This window comes from Narcine bancroftii, chromosome 7 (assembly GCF_036971445.1).
Source record: "Narcine bancroftii isolate sNarBan1 chromosome 7, sNarBan1.hap1, whole genome shotgun sequence".
Taxonomy (NCBI): Eukaryota; Metazoa; Chordata; class Chondrichthyes; order Torpediniformes; family Narcinidae; genus Narcine; species Narcine bancroftii.
In genome coordinates this window covers 35,134,133-35,155,140 of record NC_091475.1, presented here as the reverse complement: position 1 = coordinate 35,155,140, position 21,008 = coordinate 35,134,133, and the positions used below count along the sequence as shown (strand labels likewise).

General features: G+C 45.9%; 1 protein-coding gene across 2 annotated transcripts in view; it reads right to left on the bottom strand.

Annotated features, from left to right (window-relative positions):
- The window catches only part of LOC138738746 (acyl-coenzyme A thioesterase 9, mitochondrial-like), a 46,254-nt gene extending 36,000 nt beyond the window's left edge, over nucleotides 1-10,254 (bottom strand). For both annotated transcript variants that reach the window (XM_069889579.1, XM_069889580.1), the window contains exon 1: nucleotides 10,142-10,254. In XM_069889579.1, coding sequence (XP_069745680.1) covers nucleotides 10,142-10,158 — 17 coding nt within the window. In that variant the 5' untranslated portion in view covers nucleotides 10,159-10,254. The remainder of the gene's footprint in view (nucleotides 1-10,141) is intronic.
- Nucleotides 10,255-21,008: the final 10,754 nt, after the last annotated feature.

The following is a 21,008-nucleotide window of genomic DNA, read 5'->3' as shown; positions in this document are numbered from 1 at the left end:
TCCCTGACATAGATCTGACCAGAGTTATTCGTCACTTGTGTCAAAGTCCCATCTCACCCTAGATTTATGCCAACCTGGCTTTGGGTCTCACTCATCAATAAAAATACATTCTAGAAATAAACTTTTAAACATTTCCTTCATGGAGTAGTTTCTCCTTTTCAGTGAGTCCCAGTAGAGTAATTTCAGGGCCCAAATTGGCCCTACGGAAGGATCATAACTGAAAGTAACAAAGGTCTTATTTCTTCTTCAGCTGTTCAAACGACAAGTCTTTTTTCATAACAATCTTTCAGACATTTATCCCCTGATGATTCCAAGTTTCCAAAATGTTATTGTTCAAAGTTATGGGTACAAGTTCATTCTGTCTTAAAAGTGTCCTTGGTGACAATCCTCTTTTCAGTTCACAGGTCTCACACCATACTTTAACCATGTTTTAAAATGGGGTTGTCTGTCCTACTGGCTATAATTCTGGAATTCCATTTATGCATGAAATCATTATACACCTTCTCTTTTAGAGAGGGCAATACAATTTGTACCCAGGAGGGGGTATCATCCCTCTCAAGAAATTAATCTCATTTGGGCCGCCAAATAATACATTTTGAAACTAGGCAACTGAATGCCTCCTAACCCATGTTAACCATGTTAACTTTTCCATGGATATTCTAGGTACCTTACAGTTCCAAATAATTTGCCAACATGCTTATTAAGGGTTTTAAAAAGAGGTTGAGGTCGTGGAATGGGCAAGGACTAGAAAAGATACTGCAATCTTGGCAATATATTCATTTTTACACAGTTGACCCTGCAAATTAGAGTGATGGGTAAACTCATCCACCTATTCAAGTCTTCTTCAATTTCACTAAGTAGCAGGTAAATGAGTTTGTATAAATTTTGAAGATCATCATCCTCCCTTATTTGATGCCACCCAAAGGCCATTTGAATGGACTTGTTCGCTGGTACTCAATGTGATCAAAATATGTTAGTGGGATGATTTCACTTTTCCCCCCCAGTTTACATTGTATACTGAAACTTTTCCGTAAGCTTTTAATAGAATCTGTAATTAAGTAACGGAATTAATTGGATCAGTTAAATACAGGATTACATTGCTTGCCATAAATTTAATTTTTTGGTTTGTCTGATCCATCATAAAACCCTTTATCTCTGGGTCTTGTCTAATTGCCTCTGCCAAGGGCTCAATTGCCAAGACGAAAAGTCCTGTAGACAAGGGGCAACCCTGTTGGCTCGATCTGCTCAAAGGGAACACTGCTGAGATTTGTCCATTAGTGGTGAATCAAGGACTCATTTAAGGACTCTTACTTTTGCATTTTATTGATTTTTTTCCCTCTCTATATTGCAGTTTGTTTACATGTATACATTGTGTACAGTTTTTTTTGCATGACCAATAAGTGGTAATTCTGCCTTGCCCACAGGAAAAAGTCTTAGGGTTGTATGTGATGTGATGTTAAGTTTTACTTGACATCATTTCCATGCATCTCCCAGAATGCAATGCAATTTGTCTTCACTCTACCTCTGTATCAGTTTTCACAATCTTGGTAAATTCCAAAGTAGTTCACACAGCCAATCAAGTACCTCTGAAGTACAGTCAGATAAGAGATACTGAATGTTTGTTCACAGCACACAATCATCAAGATAAATGACCAGGTCATTCACCTTTTAAAAATGCAACTCCTCAAGTGATGAATATTAACTAGGTCACCATAAGGCTTCTTGGTGTGTGAGATGACATACTCATCCAATAGAGATTATTCCTGGCTTGTGCCTTGAAAACAAATCACAGAAAGCTTTGGGCAGTCTGGAAGAAAGTCAAAAGTCATTTGATCTTTGCGAGATTATCAGTATTTCAACATACTTGTTTTCCTTTCAACAAATTATTTTCACATCTAGCTTTGTGTACAGTATTATTTCATCCATCAACACTGCTGCAACAGTCAAAGCTTCATAAAAGCTTCATGTGCAAAGAAAAATGCCTGTGGGTCCATGCATTTAATCACAGACCCTTCAGCCGACTGAGTTTGTGCTGACTATCTGTAGCGCGCGTCGAAAGAACCAAAGATTTGTGGATCCAAACCAAGGCTTTTATTAACTAAAAGAATGGAGCATATCACAAGTAATTCGACCAGTCCAGAATGACCTGGTCTGGCTAGGAGCAATCCTTTAAAACCTGCCAGTAGGTGTGGCTACACTCTCAGCCAATCACAGTCATCCTACATGACCATCTGTACATACACATTGGTGATAGAATCTGTACTATCACAGTATCCATTTACACTAATCTCATTTTGTTCTTCCCAACTCTCTCCAGATTTACCACTCGCCTACCCACTAGATGCAATTCACAGCAAACCTTAGGACGTGGAATGAAATCAGAGCACTTGTACATGGTTACAAGTTGCAAACTCCACACAGAGAGCATCTGACCAGTGGTGCTGAGGCACTGTGCTGACCTCGAGTATAAGCACATCACATTGTGACATCACAGGGACCGGACTTCACGCCATCGACGACGTCTACAAGAGGCGGTGTCTTAAAAAAAGCAGTCTCTATCCTCAAAGACCCGCATCATCCTGGCCATACCCACTTCACTCTGCTACCATCAGGAAAAAGGTACAGGAGCCTAAAGACGAGCACTCACGGCATAAGGACAGCTTCTTCCCTGCTGCCATCAGATTCCTGAATAATCAATGAGCCAAAGACCACTGCCTCACTTTGACTTTTTGTGCACTCTTTATTGTTGCTCGGTGCTTTCAATGTTTGCATGTTTGTTCATGAGAATAAATTTTGATGCTGATGCCTGTATTTACCAATCTTGCTGACTCCCTTTCATAGTAATTTAGGGTCTGTAAACTATGGGGTTTTTTTAAATTCCCATCACCATAATAGCAAATTATTGGTAGATCTTCTTGTGCTTAATACTTTGACTAATAATTCTCCATTGCACGCTACTCACCTTTCTCTACATGCAATGTTTATATGGTCTTGCCTTGGAAATTAATGTCAGGGTCTGCCCTTCCAAAAGTCTACCCACTAATTCGAAGCCATTCATCCGCAACTGGAGAATTTAATTTCCATGTAGCCTATTTCATTTCTCCTCTTGAACACTTACTTCCAACTCTTGAAGATTGCCAATTAATATTAAAACAAGATTTTACAAATTATTACGATAATAAAGGAATGAGAAGTTAGGGATTTTCCTGTAGTTCAAGATTCCGGCAAAGTTATAATTAAAGGCAAGTAATTTTGGTCATAAAATACAAGTTATTGCCCAGAAGGAGAGATTCGGAGAATAGATACATTCGGCAATTGACTGAAAGGTCAAAACGAGTTGCCGGGTGATTCTGCATTCCGCCATTATCTTGACAAAATCTATCATGCATTTAACCTTGCAGCAAGTTTCATGTAATTTCAAGAACATTAAAATGTAAGAAATATGTTACTATTCAAAAGAGAAAATACATAGAAGCAGGAGGCCACTTGCCCCTTGACTTTCCAATGGCATTCAACAAGATCAGGGCCAATCATTTTTATGGTATTTTCATTCGCAATGGGTAAGGCACCAGAAGATTGGAGGATGGTGAATGCCATCCACTTATTTAAAAAGGACAGTTGGAATAAGCTTAGAACCTTAAGCTTAGGCCAGTGAACCTTACATTGGTGGTAGAAAATTGTTGAAGATTTTGAGGGACAAGAGGCATGTTCAATTGGAAAGGCAATAACTGATTAGGAGTTAGTGTGATTTTGTGTGGCTACAGTTTACTTTTATACTTTGGCATATGGGAGTGATGCAATGAAGGAGCTTTATGGTGCCATCTGAGAAGCCAAGATATCCCACCTTGAAAGCTTACCTGGGATTATTCATTGGGTGGACTACGATTAACCAATTTTTAAAAATATTATTTGGTTACCCAATCAAAATTTATAGTTTTTTTTGAGGGAGGGGATATTCCTGATTGGGCTCAAATTGGTCGACACATGGTGGGCGAGAAGATAGCAGAAGATTTCATTTACAAATGGAAAATTAAATTATTGCTTGGAAAGACAGATGACCCCATTCTAGAACACAATTTGGATATGGCAAAAAATTAATAAAATCTAAAAGTGGGGTTATCTTTAAAAACACCCTTGTATCAAAATGAATTAATACCAATGACACAGGAAATAAAATTCTGGACACTTGACACTGTAAAGGGATCAAATGTATCGAGGATTGTTATGAACAAGGATCATTTATGACATTTGAACGGCTAAAAAATAGATATTTGTCAAAGAGAACTTCCTTCTGCTATTTTCAATTAAGGTCTTTTTTGAAGAGATAGTTTAGGACCAGCCATGACCCTGCCAATGTGTAGTTTAGCACCAGCCATGACCCTGCCATTGTGTAGTGACCTGGAGGCTCTTCTTCACAAGGGGATCACAAGTAAATTTATATCTCAGATGTATTTCCTATTGCAGAGCAATAGCCCGAAACCGGGCTCACACAAATCAAGGGAAAGGAGGGAGACAGTCTTGGGGAAAAGGATTCAAGAACAATATGGGGTAAAATTGTGCTCTGATGACATGACTTCATTTATTAATGTCAGATAAAGATTGGTACAAAACAATTTTATGCACCAATTATACCTTGCACCACAAAAATTACACAGTTTAAAATCTGAAAATCCGGACTCGTGCTTTAGGTATAGTATAGAGGTTGGAATATTTATACATTCAACCTGGCAATGCATGAAAGTAAGATTTTTTTGGTATGACTTGGCAGAAGTTTTGATGAAAATTATAGAAGGGGATTTTCCATTGGAACCAGAACTGTATTTATTGACCAATCTTATGGTTATTGGCACAAGACTCTCAAAATATCAAATATAGTTCATGAGGATTGCACTAGCAGTAGCCATGTAACAGTTAAACATCTCCTAGAAGTCCAACTCCCTCCTACTTGTTACTTGCTTGAATATGCGCCGCCCCCCCCCCAGAAAAGATCATTTATAGTCTTAGAAAGAAATATGGTGTTTGTTAAAATACGGCAACCTTATTGAATCATCCTGGCTTAAGGATATAATTAACTTCCCCGAACAGGTTTAAATAATATAGTTAAGTTAATAGCATTGAATTCCTGAAGACTGAGATATGGACTAATTAATGAAGGCATCTCAAACACCTCTTCTTGTTTGGACAATTGTTTTTATGTTAGCAGTTGGAAGCAGGGGGGGTGGTGAGATTTGGGCAATCAGATCAGACTGTAATCTTAAAATACTATATATATGATTTATGTAATAATTTCTATACAAGTCTTGGAAGAATTAAAATAAAATATTCAAAAAAAAAATTCCACCTTGATAACTGCATGACTTCAATCACGCCAACCTGAAAACGGTTTTACCACAGTTTCAACAGCCTGTCAACTTCACCACCAGAGGAGAGAACACCTTGGTGCATACAAGGCTGTCACTAGCCCCCTCCCTGGATACTCAGAACACATATCCATCTTGCTAACCCCGGCATACAGACCGCTGCCAAAACGGATGAAGTTATTTCATAGGAAGATTAGAACATGCCCAGAGTGTGTGGGGGGTGGTGTTTCGAGAATCTGTGGAAGGAACGCATCAAATCACACCTCCCAGGGACATGGGACCATTTTAATTTGCCTACAGACAGAACCAGTCCACGAATTACGATGTCCTGACCCTCCTGGAAAATTACATCTGCCATGACAATGCTGTTCATGACCTCAACTCAGCATTTAATACAATCATACCTCAGAGGCTGGTTGAGAAGCTGACCTTACGAGGACTCGACACGCCACTCTATAATTGGATTCTGGACAAAAAAATTAATCTGTCCAGTTTGGCAGCAGAATGTTGAGCACCATCACACTGAGCACTGGCACACCTCAGGACTGCGTGCTCAATTTGTTTCTGTTCACTCTACTGAGCCACAACTGCAATGCCAGATCCAATTCCAATAATCATCAAGTTTTCAGATGACAGGACAATTCCACAATAAGTTGCAAAACAGAAAAGAGGTGGAAAATCTTGTGAAACGGTGCCAAAATAACAACGTGAATCTCCACATGGACAAGACAAAGGAAATGATTGTGGACTTTAGGACTACACATTAATAGCTTGGTAGTGGAGAGTGGCGAGCACCATGTTTCTCAGAGTCCACTTATGAAGGGACCTAGCCTGGATGTACAACATCTCCTCAGTCGTCAGGAAGGTGCAACAGTGAATGCACTCCCTGAGAAGCAGCCAAGGGTATTGACCACCATCCTGTTAACTTTCTGCAAGAGTGTCCAGACAGGCTGCAATATAGTGTGGTATGGTTGCTGTAGAACATTGGTTCAGAGGTCAATCCACAGGACCACATGAGCAGCAGAGAGAATCACGAGGGGTCTCCCTCCACCTCCACTTATGTAATTTACTGGGATCGTTCTTTAAAGAGGGCTTGCATTGAAGGCCCTACCACCTTGCACTCTATATCTTCCAGCTACTCCCGTCAGGAAAGAGATCCAGGAGTATCAGAGCCAGAACCACTGAGCTGAGGAACAGCTTTTTCCCATGGGCAGTGAGAATGCTGAATGACTCTCCATGACTCTACTATGTATCAATAATAATTATTTTAATATCTGTGTTTGTGTAACGTTTGTCTGTATGTGTTATGTATGTATGTGTTTGCACACTATTTTGCACCATGGTCTGCAGAACACCGTTTCACCAAGTTGTACTGATACAATCAAATAATAAATAAATTGAACTTGTGCAGAGAAGCTACCTCAGAAATCTAATCGAGTTTTTTTTGAGGAAGTAACCCAAAGAGATTGATGCAAATATAGCAGGGGTGGGGCATGATTGGACTTCCTTAATGATTTTGACAAGGTCCAGCAATGACACAACGGATCTGGGACATTTTAATAAACTGGATCCAAAACTGGCTTGGCTATAGGAGGTAGATGATAGTGGTGGACAAGTGTTTTTCTGACCAAAGACTTTAACAAGTGGTCTACTTTAGGGATCATTGCTGGAATCAAATGCCTTGGGACAATTGGTATGTTTGTAGACAACACGAAAATTAGTGAATTCCTACATATCAGAAAGTTGTTGAAAGGCAGAGCAGAAATCAGCTGGAACGTTGGGTGGAGAATTGACAGATGGAAATTAACCGAGTGTGAGGACATGAGAATAAATGGCAGAGACCTGAGGAGCATTGACGTATAGCGATGTCAAGGGGTGCAAGTCCATAGCTCCCCTAAAGTGACGACACAAGTGAACAGGGAAGTGAAAAGGGCAATTCATCCTTGAACCCTCAGCACTTTCTCTCGCTGCCTTTATCACATCCTTCCACTTACACAGACAGATTATGTTATGATGAACAGGCATTCACCACCCTCTTCAACAGAGCCAATAGAATATGCATCAACTGGACAACCTTGGTCTCTGCTCCATCACAGACATTGCCTTCATTCTTCTACCACACCCAATTCAACTGCAAATTAACCATGGTTATTTTTCTTCATTTCCCAGTTGTGTTGCAATATCATCAGTTTGAAAAGTTAAATCTGTTTCTCCCTCCTAACCAAGTAGCTTCAACATGAACTATATTTACAGAGCTTGCAGACCCTGAGCCGAGAAGTTGCTAAATTATATAACTATATAACAATTACAGCACAGAAACAGGCCAACTTGGCCTTTCTAGTCCATGCTGAACACACTTTCTCCCACCTAACCCCAATGACCTACACTCAATCCATAACCCTCTATTCCTTTCCCATCCATATACATCTTCTCCTTAAAAGCTAATATCAAGCCTGCCTCCACCACATCTTCTGGAACCTATGTACTACCACAACAAGCCTGGCAGGGTGGTGAATGGGTGAGCAGCAGCCACCTAGCATAGTGAAGTGGAATGTTGATCAACATACCAGCTCAGTGGTTCTCAACCATTTTTTTTCCCACTCACATACCACTTTAAGAATTCCCTATGCCATAGGTGCTCTGTGATTGGTAAGGGATTGCTTAAGATGGAATGAGGGTGGAAAGAAAAAGTTTGAAAACCACTGATTTCCTAGCCCTGACACCAACACAAATCCAGTCTTGCTCTCTTCCCACACCCCCATTCTCATCCAGCACCCGCAACCCTTCTCCATCTTTTCATGGTCATAGTGAGAGACATGCAGGAGACAAAAGATTGATAAGAAGGGTGAGAAACAGAATTTAGTGTATGTAGAGTTCACAGCGTACGTAACGAACGTGATAATTAAAAATGCAGTTATACTTAGAATGCTTTTGTAATACTAACCAATTAAAACAGTATTAATAAGAAGGGGAAGGGCAAACAATAAGGGTATAAAAATCAATGCACTGTATGTATCGGGGCTTAACTGGTGAGAAGCCAGTTGAGTCCAACTCTGCAGACTTGTAAATAAAGCTTGTCGTGTCATCAGTTTTAAAGAGACTCATGTGTGAGAAGTTTTATTTCTGACACCCATCGCCACATCCGTTCTTCCTTGCCTCCCCTCATCCCATCCCACTCCCAACAATTCCACTCTCTTCCATTGCCACACCTCGCCATCACTCACCTCACTCCATCTGCCTCGTCGCCTCACCCCCACCATCTCTGCCTTACAATGCCCGCACAGCTCTCCACCTGGTCCCCCTCCCCTCTCTTTCCCCGCACACTGCCCGCCTCTCCTCCTGCTCCCAACCTCTCCTCCTCCCTCCGTCCACTCTCCCCGCCACTCCCTCTGCCTCCTCCTCTCTCCCCCACCACTCCCTCCACCTCCTCTCTCCCTCACCACTCCCTCCGCCTCCTCTTCCCCCCACCACTCCCTCCACCTCCTCCTTTGCCCCCCACCACTCCCTCCACCTCCTCCTCTATCCTCCACCACTCCCTCCACCTCCTCCTCTCCCCCCACCACTCCCTCTGCCCCCTCTTCCCCCCACCACTCCCTCCGCCCCCTCTTCCCCCCACCACTCCCTCCGCCTCTTCCTTTGCCCCCCACCACTCCCTGCACCTCCTCCTCTCTCCTCCACCACTCCCTCCACCTTCTCCTCTCTCCCCGCCACTCCCTCCAACTCCTCCTCTCTCCCCACCACTCCCTCCACCTCCTCCACTCCCTCCACCTCCTCCTCTCCCCCCACCACTCCCTCCTCTCCCCCGCCACTCCCTCCGCCTCCTCCTCTCCCCCCACCACTCCCTCCGCCTCCTCCTCTCCCCCCACCACTCCCTCCGCCTCCTCCTCTCCCCCCACCACTTCCTCCGCCTCCTCCTCTCCCCCACCACTCCCTCCGCCTCCTCCTCTCCCCCCACCACTCCCTCCACCCCACCACTCCCTCCGCCTCCTCCTCTCCCCCCACCACTCCCTCAGCCTCCTCCTCTCCCCCCACCACTCCCTCCGCCTCCTCCTCTCCCCCCACCACTCCCTCCACTTCCTCCTCTCCCCCCACCACTCCCTCCGCCTCCTCCTCTCCCCCCACCACTTCCTCCGCCTCCTCCTCTCCCCCACCACTCCCTCCGCCTCCTCCTCTCCCCCCACCACTCCCTCCGCCCCACCACTCCCTCCGCCTCCTCCTCTCCCCCCACCACTCCCTCCGCCTCCTCCTCTCCCCCCACCACTCCCTCCGCCTCCTCCTCTCCCCCCACCACTCCCTCCGCCTCCTCCTCTCCCCCCACCACTCCCTCCGCCTCCTCCTCTCCCCCACCACTCCCTCCGCCTCCTCCTCTCCCCCACCACTCCCTCCGCCCCACCACTCCCTCCGCCTCCTCCTCTCCCCCCACCACTCCCTCCGCCTCCTCCTCTCCCCCCACCACTCCCTCCGCCTCCTCCTCTCCCCCACCACTCCCTCCGCCTCCTCCTCTCCCCCCACCACTCCCTCCGCCCCACCACTCCCTCCGCCTCCTCCTCTCCCCCCACCACTCCCTCCGCCTCCTCCTCTCCCCCCACCACTCCCTCCGCCTCCTCCTCTCCCCCCACCACTCCCTCCACACCTTTCCCATTCCTCCACCCCCTCAGCATGTGCGCCCGGGCCCAGGCACCACCGTGATTTTCTAGCTCTGACACCAATACCGTTGTGGGATCCATAGCCTCCACTCAGAGCGCAGCACCATCGCTGCGGCTCCCACCCGCGCCACTCACCTGGCTCTCAGGTACATCTTGGCCTGTTTCGGCCGGTAACAGTCCTGGACGTTCTCAGTCGGGGCGCCCAGTCTTGGCTCTCCCCTCGTTTGCGTCACTGCTCCGGCCGGTGCCTCCAGCTGACGTTCCCACGTCGCAGGGCGTTCCCGCAGCTGCAGCAACCCCCGTCAGTCAGGGGATCTACACGCAGGCTGGGTCTACACACAGGCATGGTCTACACACAGGGTGGGTCTACGTTCAGGGTGGTCTACACACAGGATAGGTCTACACACAGGCTAGGTCTACAAACAGGCTGGTCTACACACAGGCTGGGTCTACACACAGGCTGATCTACACACAGGGTGGGTCTACGTTCAGGGTGGTCCACACACAGGGTGGTCCACACACAGGGTGGTCTACACACAGGGTGGTCTACACACAGTCTAGGTCTAACACAGGCTAGGTCTACACACAGGCTGGGTCTACACACAGGCTGGTCTACACACAGGGTGGGTCTACGTTCAGGGTGGTCTACACACAGGATAGGTCTACACACAGGCTAGGTCTACAAACAGGCTGGTCTACACACAGGCTGGGTCTACACACAGGCTGATCTACACACAGGGTGGGTCTACGTTCAGGGTGGTCCACACACAGGGTGGTCCACACACAGGGTGGTCTACACACAGGGTGGTCTACACACAGTCTAGGTCTAACACAGGCTAGGTCTACACACAGGCTGGGTCTACACACAGGCTGGTCTACACACAGGGTGGGTCTACGTTCAGGGTGGTCTACACACAGGATAGGTCTACACACAGGCTAGGTCTACAAACAGGCTGGTCTACACACAGGCTGGGTCTACACACAGGCTGATCTACACACAGGGTGGGTCTACGTTCAGGGTGGTCCACACACAGGGTGGTCCACACACAGGGTGGTCTACACACAGGGTGGTCTACACACAGTCTAGGTCTAACACAGGCTAGGTCTACACACAGGCTGGGTCTACACACAGGCTGGTCTACACACAGGGTGGGTCTACGTTCAGGGTGGTCTACACACAGGATAGGTCTACACACAGGCTAGGTCTACAAACAGGCTGGTCTACACACAGGCTGGGTCTACACACAGGCTGATCTACACACAGGGTGGGTCTACGTTCAGGGTGGTCCACACACAGGGTGGTCCACACACAGGGTGGTCTACACACAGGGTGGTCTACACACAGTCTAGGTCTAACACAGGCTAGGTCTACACACAGGCTGGGTCTACACACAGGCTGGTCTACACACAGGGTGGGTCTACGTTCAGGGTGGTCTACACACAGGGTGGTCTACACACAGGCTGGTCTACACACAGGCTGGGTCTACACACAGGCTGGTCTACACACAGGGTGGGTCTACGGTCAGGGTGGTCTACACACAGGGTGGGTCTACACACAGGCTAGGTCTACACACAGGCTGGGTCTACACACAGGCATGGTCTACACACAGGGTGGGTCTACGTTCAGGGTGGTCTACACACAGGGTAGGTCTACACACAGGCTAGGTCTACACACAGGCTGGTCTACACACAGGCTGGGTCTACACACAGGCTGGTCTACACACAGAGTGGGTCTACGTTCAGGGTGGTCTACACACAGGCTAGGTCTACACACAGGCTGGTCTACACACAGGCTGGGTTTACACACAGGCTGGTCTACACACAGGGTGGGTCTACACACAGGGTGGTCTACACACAGGGTGGGTCTACACACAGGGTGGTCTACACACAGGCTAGGTCTACACACAGGCTAGGTCTACACACAGGGTGGTCTACACACAGGCTAGGTCTACACAGACTGGGTCTACACACAGGGTGGTCTACACACAGGCTGGGTCTACACACAGGGTGGTCTACACACAGGCTAGGTCTACACACAGGGTGGTCTACACACAGGCTAGGTCTACACTCAGGCTGGGTCTACACACAGGCTGGTCTACACACAGGGTGGGTCTACACACAGGGTGGTCTACACACAGGGTGGGTCTACACACAGGGTGGTCTACACACAGGCTGGGTCTACACACAGGGTGGTCTACACACAGGCTAGGTCTACACACAGGTTGGGTCTACACACAGGGTGGTCTACACACAGGCTAGGTCTACACACAGGGTGGTCTACACACAGGCTGGGTCTACACACAGGGTGGTCTACACGCAGGCTGGGTCTACACGCAGGCATGGTCTACACGCAGGGTGGGTCTACGCTCAGGGTGGTCTACGCACAGGCTGGGTCTACGCACAGGCTGGGTCTACGCACAGGTTGGTCTACGCACAAGGTGGTCTACGCACAGGCTGGGTCTACGCACAGGCTGGGTCTACGCACAGGCTGGTCTACACACAGCGTGGGTCTACGTTCAGGGTGGACTACACACAGGGTGGGTCTACACACAGGGTGGTCTACACACAGGCTGGGTCTACACACAGGCATGGTCTACACACAGGTTGGGTCTACGTTCAGGGTGGTCTACACACAGGCTGGTCTACACACAGGCTGGGTCTACACACAGGCTGATCTACACACAGGGTGGGTCTACGTTCAGGGTGGTCCACACACAGGGTGGTCTACACACAGGGTGGTCTACACACAGGGTGGTCTACACACAGTCTAGGTCTAACACAGGCTAGGTCTACACACAGGCTGGGTCTACACACAGGCTGGTCTACACACAGGCTAGGTCTACACACAGGCTGGTCTACACACAGTCTGGGTCTACACACAGGCTGGTCTACACACAGGGTGGGTCTACGTTCAGGGTGGTCTACACACAGGGTGGGTCTACACACAGGCTAGGTCTACACACAGGCTGGGTCTACACACAGGCATGGTCTACACACAGGGTGGGTCTACGTTCAGGGTGGTCTACACACAGGGTAGGTCTACACACAGGCTAGGTCTACACACAGGCTGGTCTACACACAGGCTGGGTCTACACACAGGCTGGTCTACACACAGAGTGGGTCTACGTTCAGGGTGGTCTACACACAGGGTGGTCTACACACAGGCTAGGTCTACACACAGGCTGGTCTACACACAGGCTGGGTTTACACACAGGCTGGTCTACACACAGGGTGGGTCTACACACAGGGTGGTCTACACACAGGGTGGGTCTACACACAGGGTGGTCTACACACAGGCTAGGTCTACGCACAGGCTAGGTCTACACACAGGCTAGGTCTACACAGGGTGGGTCTACACACAGACTGGTCTACACACAGGGTGGTCTACACACAGGCTGGGTCTACACACAGGGTGGTCTACACACAGGCTAGGTCTACACACAGGGTGGTCTACACACAGGCTAGGTCTACACACAGGCTGGTCTACACACAGGCTGGGTCTACACACAGGCTGGTCTACACACAGGGTGGGTCTACACACAGGGTGGTCTACACACAGGGTGGGTCTACACACAGGGTGGTCTACACACAGGCTGGGTCTACACACAGGGTGGTCTACACACAGGCTAGGTCTACACACAGGGTGGGTCTACACACAGGCTGGTCTACACACAGGGTGGTCTATACACAGGCTGGGTCTACACACAGGGTGGTCTACACACAGGCTAGGTCTACACACAGGGTGGTCCACACACAGGCTGGGTCTACACACAGGGTGGTCTACACGCAGGCTGGGTCTACACGCAGGCATGGTCTACACGCAGGGTGGGTCTACGCTCAGGGTGGTCTACGCACAGGCTGGGTCTACGCACAGGCTGGGTCTTCGCACAGGCTGGGTCTACGCACAGGTTGGTCTACGCACAGGGTGGTCTACGCACAGGCTGGGTCTACGCACAGGCTGGGTCTACGCACAGGCTGGTCTACACACAGCGTGGGTCTACGTTCAGGGTGGTCTACACACAGGGTGGGTCTACACACAGGGTGGTCTACACACAGGCTGGGTCTACACACAGGCTGGGTCTACACACAGGCATGGTCTACACACAGGTTGGGTCTACGTTCAGGGTGGTCTACACACAGGCTGGTCTACACACAGGCTGGGTCTACACACAGGCTGGGTCTACACACAGGCTGGGTCTACACACAGGGTGGTCTACACACAGGGTGGTCTACACACAGGGTGGTCTACATTCAGGGTGGTCTACACACAGGCTGGTCTACACACAGGGTGGTCTACACACAGGCTAGGTCTACACACAGGGTGGTCTACACACAGGCTGGGTCTACACACAGGCTGGGTCTACACACAGGCTGGGTCTACACACAGGGTGGTCTACACACAGGGTGGTCTACACGCAGGCTGGGTCTACACGCAGGCATGGTCTACACACAGGGTGGGTCTACGTTCAGGGTGGTCTACGCACAGGCTGGGTCTACACACAGGCTGGGTCTACACACAGGCTGGTCTACACACAGGCTGGGTCTACACACAGGCTGGTCTACACACAGGCTGGTCTACACACAGGGTGGACTACACACAGGCTGGGTCTACACACAGGGTGGTCTACACACAGGCTGGGTCTACACACAGGCTGGTCTACACACAGGGTGGTTCTACTTTCAGGGTGGTCTACACCCAGGGTGGGTCTACACACAGGGTGGTCTACACACAGGCTACGTCTACACACAGGGTGGTCTACACACAAGCTGGGTCTACACACAGGCTGGTCTACACACAGGGTGGTCTACACACAGGGTGGTCTACACACAGGCTGGGTCTACACACAGACTGGGTCTACACATAGGCTGTGTCTGACCTGGCGAAAATACATTTTTCTGCGAGAGTCTAAAGATTTACATCTCCCTCAGTGCGCAGTTTACGGCCGGGGCTAGATTTTATAAATTTCATAGTTGATTCTTCCGGGAATCTGACAAAGCGGCCTTCTATTCCTTACTCGAACCATGGAACATTACAGCACGAAAGCAGGCCCTACGGCCCATCTAGTCTGTGCCAAACTATTATTTTGCCCAGGCCCGCTGACCTCCACCCAGCATGGACTCCATACCCCTGCCATACCTGTCAAAGATTTTCTTCAACGTTAAACTTGAGCCTGTATTCACCACTTCAGCAGGCAGCTCATTCCACGTCCACTCTACTCGGTGTGAAGATGTTAGCCCTAATCTTCCCCTGAAGCTTTTCACCTGGTATGTTTTCAATGGTGGGAGGAAACCAGAGCAGACACAGGGAGAATGTATGACTCCTTTCAGACAGCGCCAGATTTGAACCCAAGACGCTGGTGCTGTAACAGAGTAGCACTAAACTCTACACTAACCACGCTGCCTGATATTAAATTCCATCTGCCATTTCACAGCCCATTTTTCCCACTGGTCCAGATCCTTCCACAAGCTTTGAAAGCTTTCCTCACTGTCCACTACACCTCCAATTTTTTATGTCATCTGCAAACTTGCTGATCCAATTTACCACATTCAGATCATTGATATGTATGACAAACAATAATGGACCCAGCTCTGATTTGTTGGCTGAATTTCATATTGGTAACTTCTGGGAATCTGACGAAGGGCTTTCAATACCCTATCTCATTAGAACCACAGAACCATATAACATTACAGTACAGAAATGGGCCCAATGGCCCATCCAGTCTGTACTGAACTATTATTCTGCTTTGTTCCACGGACCTATACCCCTCCCATCCATGTACCTGTCCAAATATTTCTTAAATGTTAAAATTGAGCACTGAGGCATTCCACTAGTCACAGGCCTCCAGTCTGAGAGAAAATCATTCACTACTACTCTCTGACTTCTCCTGTTAAACCAATGTTCAATCCAAGTTACTACCTTTCCATGAATACTGAAAGACTGAACTTTCCTGACTAATCTTCCAAGTGGGACATTGTCAAAGGCCTTTCTAAAGCCAATTTTAGACAACATTCTCAGCCTTTCCTTCATCAACTTTCCTGATAACTTCCTCAAAAATTTTTATGAGATTGGTTAAACATGACCTACCACAAAGCCATGTTGACCAGCCTCTGCTATCCAAATGCTTGCATATCCAATCTCAGAAACAGAATCAGAATTTTTTTGCCATGAACAAGTCAAGAAATTTTGTGCTTTGTGGAAGCATCATAATGCAAACATTCATATTATAACCATCTTGCAAAATTATTGTAAAAAATAAATAGTGCACAAAAAGTAAGGCAGTGTCTTTGATTCATTGATTTTTCAGAAATCTGAAGGCAGTGGAGAAGAAACCGTCCTTGTGCCACTGAGTGCTCGTCTTTAGGGTCCTGTACCTTTTTCCTGTGCTGTAATGTTATATGGTTCTGTGGTTCTAATGAGATAAGGTATTGAAAGCCACTTAGTCAGATTCCCAGAAGTTACAAATATGAAATTCAGCCAACAAATCAGAGCTGGGTCCATTGTTGTTTGTCATACATATCAATGATCTGAATGTGTTAAATTGGATTAGCAAGTTTGCAGATGACATAAAAATTGGAGGTGTAGTGGTCAGTGAGGAAAGCTTTCAAAGCTTGTGGAAGGATCTGGACCAGTGGGAAAAATGGGCTGCATAATGGCAACCAAAATGGTAGCAGAATGAAAAGGGCATGGCCTGGGTGGTGGGGGTCTTTGAGGATAGAGGCTAATTTTTTAAGACACTGCCTCTTGTAGATGTCCTCGATGGAGTGAAGTCCGATGCCTGTGATGTCGCAGGCCAAGTTAACATCCCTCTGAAGTTTATTCTTGTCTTGAGAGTTTGCACCTCCATACCAGGCAGTGATGCAACCAGCCAGAATGCTCTCCACGGTACACCGGTAGAAGTTTATGAGAGTCTTCAATGACATACAGAATCTCCTCAGACACCACGCAAAGTATAGCCACTGGCGAGCCTTCTTTGTGATTGCATCCACATGGTCTTAAAACACATGAGAAATAGTATATGTGTATATGTGTGAAAAAGAAATAGTGTATATCATGGCTAATGTGATTTATGGTGTGAAAAAAAAAAAAAAAAAAGTATATGTAAGGAAAAAGTGAATCACACAATATTTAAATGACACACTCCCTCTTCTTGCTTTTTACTTTCTCTTTTCTTTTGGTTCTGTTTTCTCTTCTCTCTATAGTTATTGGGGGAGGGAGGTGAAGGGAAGGGGGTTGGGGAGAAAATGGGAAAAGTCACTATGTATATGTACATACAAAGTCTGTGTAAATATTGTTAGAGATTGGTTATATTGTGACGTATTAAATTTTAAAATGTTTTGAAAAAACATATTATACTCCATATAAGTTACATGGACTCAATTCAAATTGTACTGACAAATGTTTTAGATGTAATAAAGAAATAAGGACTTTATCACACTCATTTTGGGTTTGAGTAAAAGTGAAAACATTTTGGAAAGATTTGATTATATTATTGGAACTAATTATGAAGATACAAATACCAAAATATCCAAGAATATTTTTACTTGGTAATTTATATGAAACAGATATTAAATTAAAGTTAGATAAATATCAAAATAGGTTTTTGAGTGTAGCAATAGCAGTAACAAAAAAAATGTGGCTGTAACATGGAAATTAGACAATTCTATAATTCTATAAGGTTGAATGCAAAATTGTATACCATTGGAAAAGATTACTTATAGTTTAAGGAATCAACTTGAGAATCTTTATATAATTTGGAAACCATTCACATCATCTACATCCCCTGCTCCTCCCAACTAATATCCAGATATTTTCTTTCTTTTCTTATCTTTCTTTTTTCTATTTTGGGGGAGGAAAAAAGGAAACAAAATTGTATCATTTTGTGCCAATTTTTATTATAATATATTGTAAGATGAATGATTAATTCTGTATTTGATGCAAATGAAAAATAAAATTTTCAAAAAAAAACATGGTCTTAAAACACCTTAATGACATGAGGTCAGGCTCACCAACCTATAATTTCCAGGGTTACATTTGGAGCCTTTTTTAAGACAATGAAACAACATAAGCTGTACTCCAATTGTCCAGCACTTCACCCGTGGTGGACATTTTAAATATATCTGCCAGGGCCCCGGCAATTTCTACACTAGCTTCCCTCAAGGTCTGAGGGAATACCTGTGAGGCACTGAGGATTTATCCATCCTCATTTGCCTTATGACAGCAAGCTCTTCTTCTTTAATCTGTATACGTTCCATGACTCATTGCATATTAGCCTCACTTCCATAGAGTCTATGTCAGTTTCCTGAGTAAATACAGATGCTAAAAACCCAGTTAAGATCTCCCCCATCTCCTCCTCCATACATTGCTGACCACTCTGATCTTCAAGAGCACCAATTTTGTCCCTTACTATCCTTTTGCCCTTAATATACCTGTAGAAATCCCTTAGGATTTTCCTTCACTTTGTCTGCCAGAATAATCTCATGTCTTCTTTTAGCCTCCTTAATTTCCCCCCCACCAAAAAAAAACAACCAATTGTATTTATACAAGGCTCACATGAAAATATAACCAAAACAAATTGAAACATAATATACAAGGACAGATGCTAGGATTCTTAAAGGACAACTCCAGGTAGGAGCAAAACAACTTGGGAGAGCAACTCCTGAATAGGGCCTGTGGAGGCCAAGAAATTTCAGGAATCTTCAAAAGACCCATGCTGGAGTAAAATATGTATCCTAAAAATAATCCATCTACAAAGTTGGGAAGGATTACAGAGCTGGGGAAGGATATAAAACACAGAATTTAAAAGCATGATAAGGATTTAAAAATTCATGTGCTGCTAAACTGGGAATGTATGCTTGTACCTGCGCATGTGTATGTGATGAGTTTATTGTCATATACATATGTACAATGTATATATGCACCAAAAATGTTACTTGCTAAGAAACTGGACTTGATAAGAAGTTAGAATATAAGTATATCAACATGATATATTTTATGGTTATACCAGATACACGTAGAAACATAACTGAAAGAAGGCCATCAATCTGGACAACAAAGGAAATAAAAAGATGGTGTTACAATTATATGTCAAAACATCATTATTAACAGCTACATCTGTACATAGTCTAAAACAAAAGATTAGGATATTTTTGACCATGTTTGTGATGAATAGATTTGAAAAATAGTTTTCTGTGTGTGTCTCTCTCTCTCCCCCTCCTCCTCCCCGCTCCCTCGCCCATACTGGCTGCAGATCTTCCATCAGGACCAAGCAGTTTCAATGCCCTTTGTCGTCGATTAGTGTTCACATGGGGGTCCCAGTTGTGGAAAGGATTTCCAAATCACATGGTGCAAGTTGCAGGATCTGTCAGTCTCTTATAGTTTTTGTTTCAAAAAGTTGTCTGTCAAAGTATTTTCTATAGGGTTTGTGGTAACCCTGGGAGTGACATGTCCAATAAATTGAGTCTGGATGAAGGGTCCCAACCTGAATCTTTGACTAATCAATTATGGTTAGTAACAGCATGTAACAGCATAATCAAGCAATTTTGCCACGACATGGGCAGTCTGAAAAGGAATGAGCAGGAATTTTGAGTCAAATCTTACACCGCAATTTATCCAGCAGGATCCCTACAACTTTTTGGAGGAAGCGTGCAGTGTAAATCGTATCGGAAAATTTAGTTGTTGATCATTCGTTCTACTGCACATCCAACCAGGTACTCAGGTACTTGCAGCCTAAAAAGGCACCCAATGTGAATAACCACACGGGCAGTAACTATGTTAATTTTTTCAACAATTTTCCCGATATTGCAGTCTAAAAAACATAATTGCTTCCCAGGGATGGGGCCTGACCCGCTGTGTACCTCCAGTAAGCAGTTCATTGTTTGCTCTGCAGCTTTTATGTCCTCTGGCCAGTAACACCTGTCTGAGTAGGGTTGTTGCTAGTGAAAGCTGGTTTGATCAGGCTTTAACCAATGTGGCTGGGAAGCTTTTGAAATTGTTTCCATACAAATTTGTGATTGGATGGGTTAATGTTTACATGGCAGAAGAACATAATATTGATAGTTGTTCTTTATTAATTTTGTCATTTATAAAGAATTTGCAAGAGTTACTGTTGCTGTCTCATCATTGCAGTAACCCCAGTTCAATCCTTGGTGCTGCTTGTGTACTCACCCACCGGTGCTCCAGCCTCCTCCCCCACTGGCCACTCCAGCCCCGTGAGTGAGGAGAGAGTGGGGCAGTGGGATCCCCATGCTGATAGCCCGCACTGGCTGTCCCAGCTGACAGCCAGCCATCCTGAATTGACAGCCCAAGGGACAGGAGCCGGAATGCGCTCAAATGCGCATTCCGGCGCAGCTGTCCTTTCAGGTAGCCAGCGCTGCGCATTCAACACTGCCACCTGAACTGCAATTTAAAGGAACACTTCGGCTTCTTCAGGCGCATTCTTAGTGGAGGATGCACCTGAAAAAGCCTTATGTCTCAATTGGGGCATGTTCAGGTTAAAAACACAATGCAGCCCTATTATTGATCCAAACAGAGTTGCATCTATTCAGTGAACAAGCCTGTTCTGTTGGCAAGTGTATCAGGTCATATGAGCTCTACATGATAAAACAGATTGTGGCATTAACAATTATCAGTCGAGATACTGGATAACTGCTTTGCTCCACTTTGAATGCTGTTCAGGGATCATTGTCTGTTCATGTGAGTGCATACATTGAGCAACTTTACAGGAGTCGGCCTTTCAGCCCTTTGAGTCTGCTCCACCATTCAATATGATCATATGATCATAGCTGATCATGCAACCTCAGCCCTATTCCAACTTTCTTTTCATACCCCTTGACCTCTTTAGCCATAAGGGCCACATCCAACTCCCTTTTGAATATATCTAATGAACTGGCCTCAACAACTTTCTGTGGTAGTGAGTTCCAAAAGTTCACAACTCTGAGTAAAGAACTTTTTGCTCTTAGTCCTAAATGGCTGACCCCCTTCTCCTTAAACTATGACTAGTTC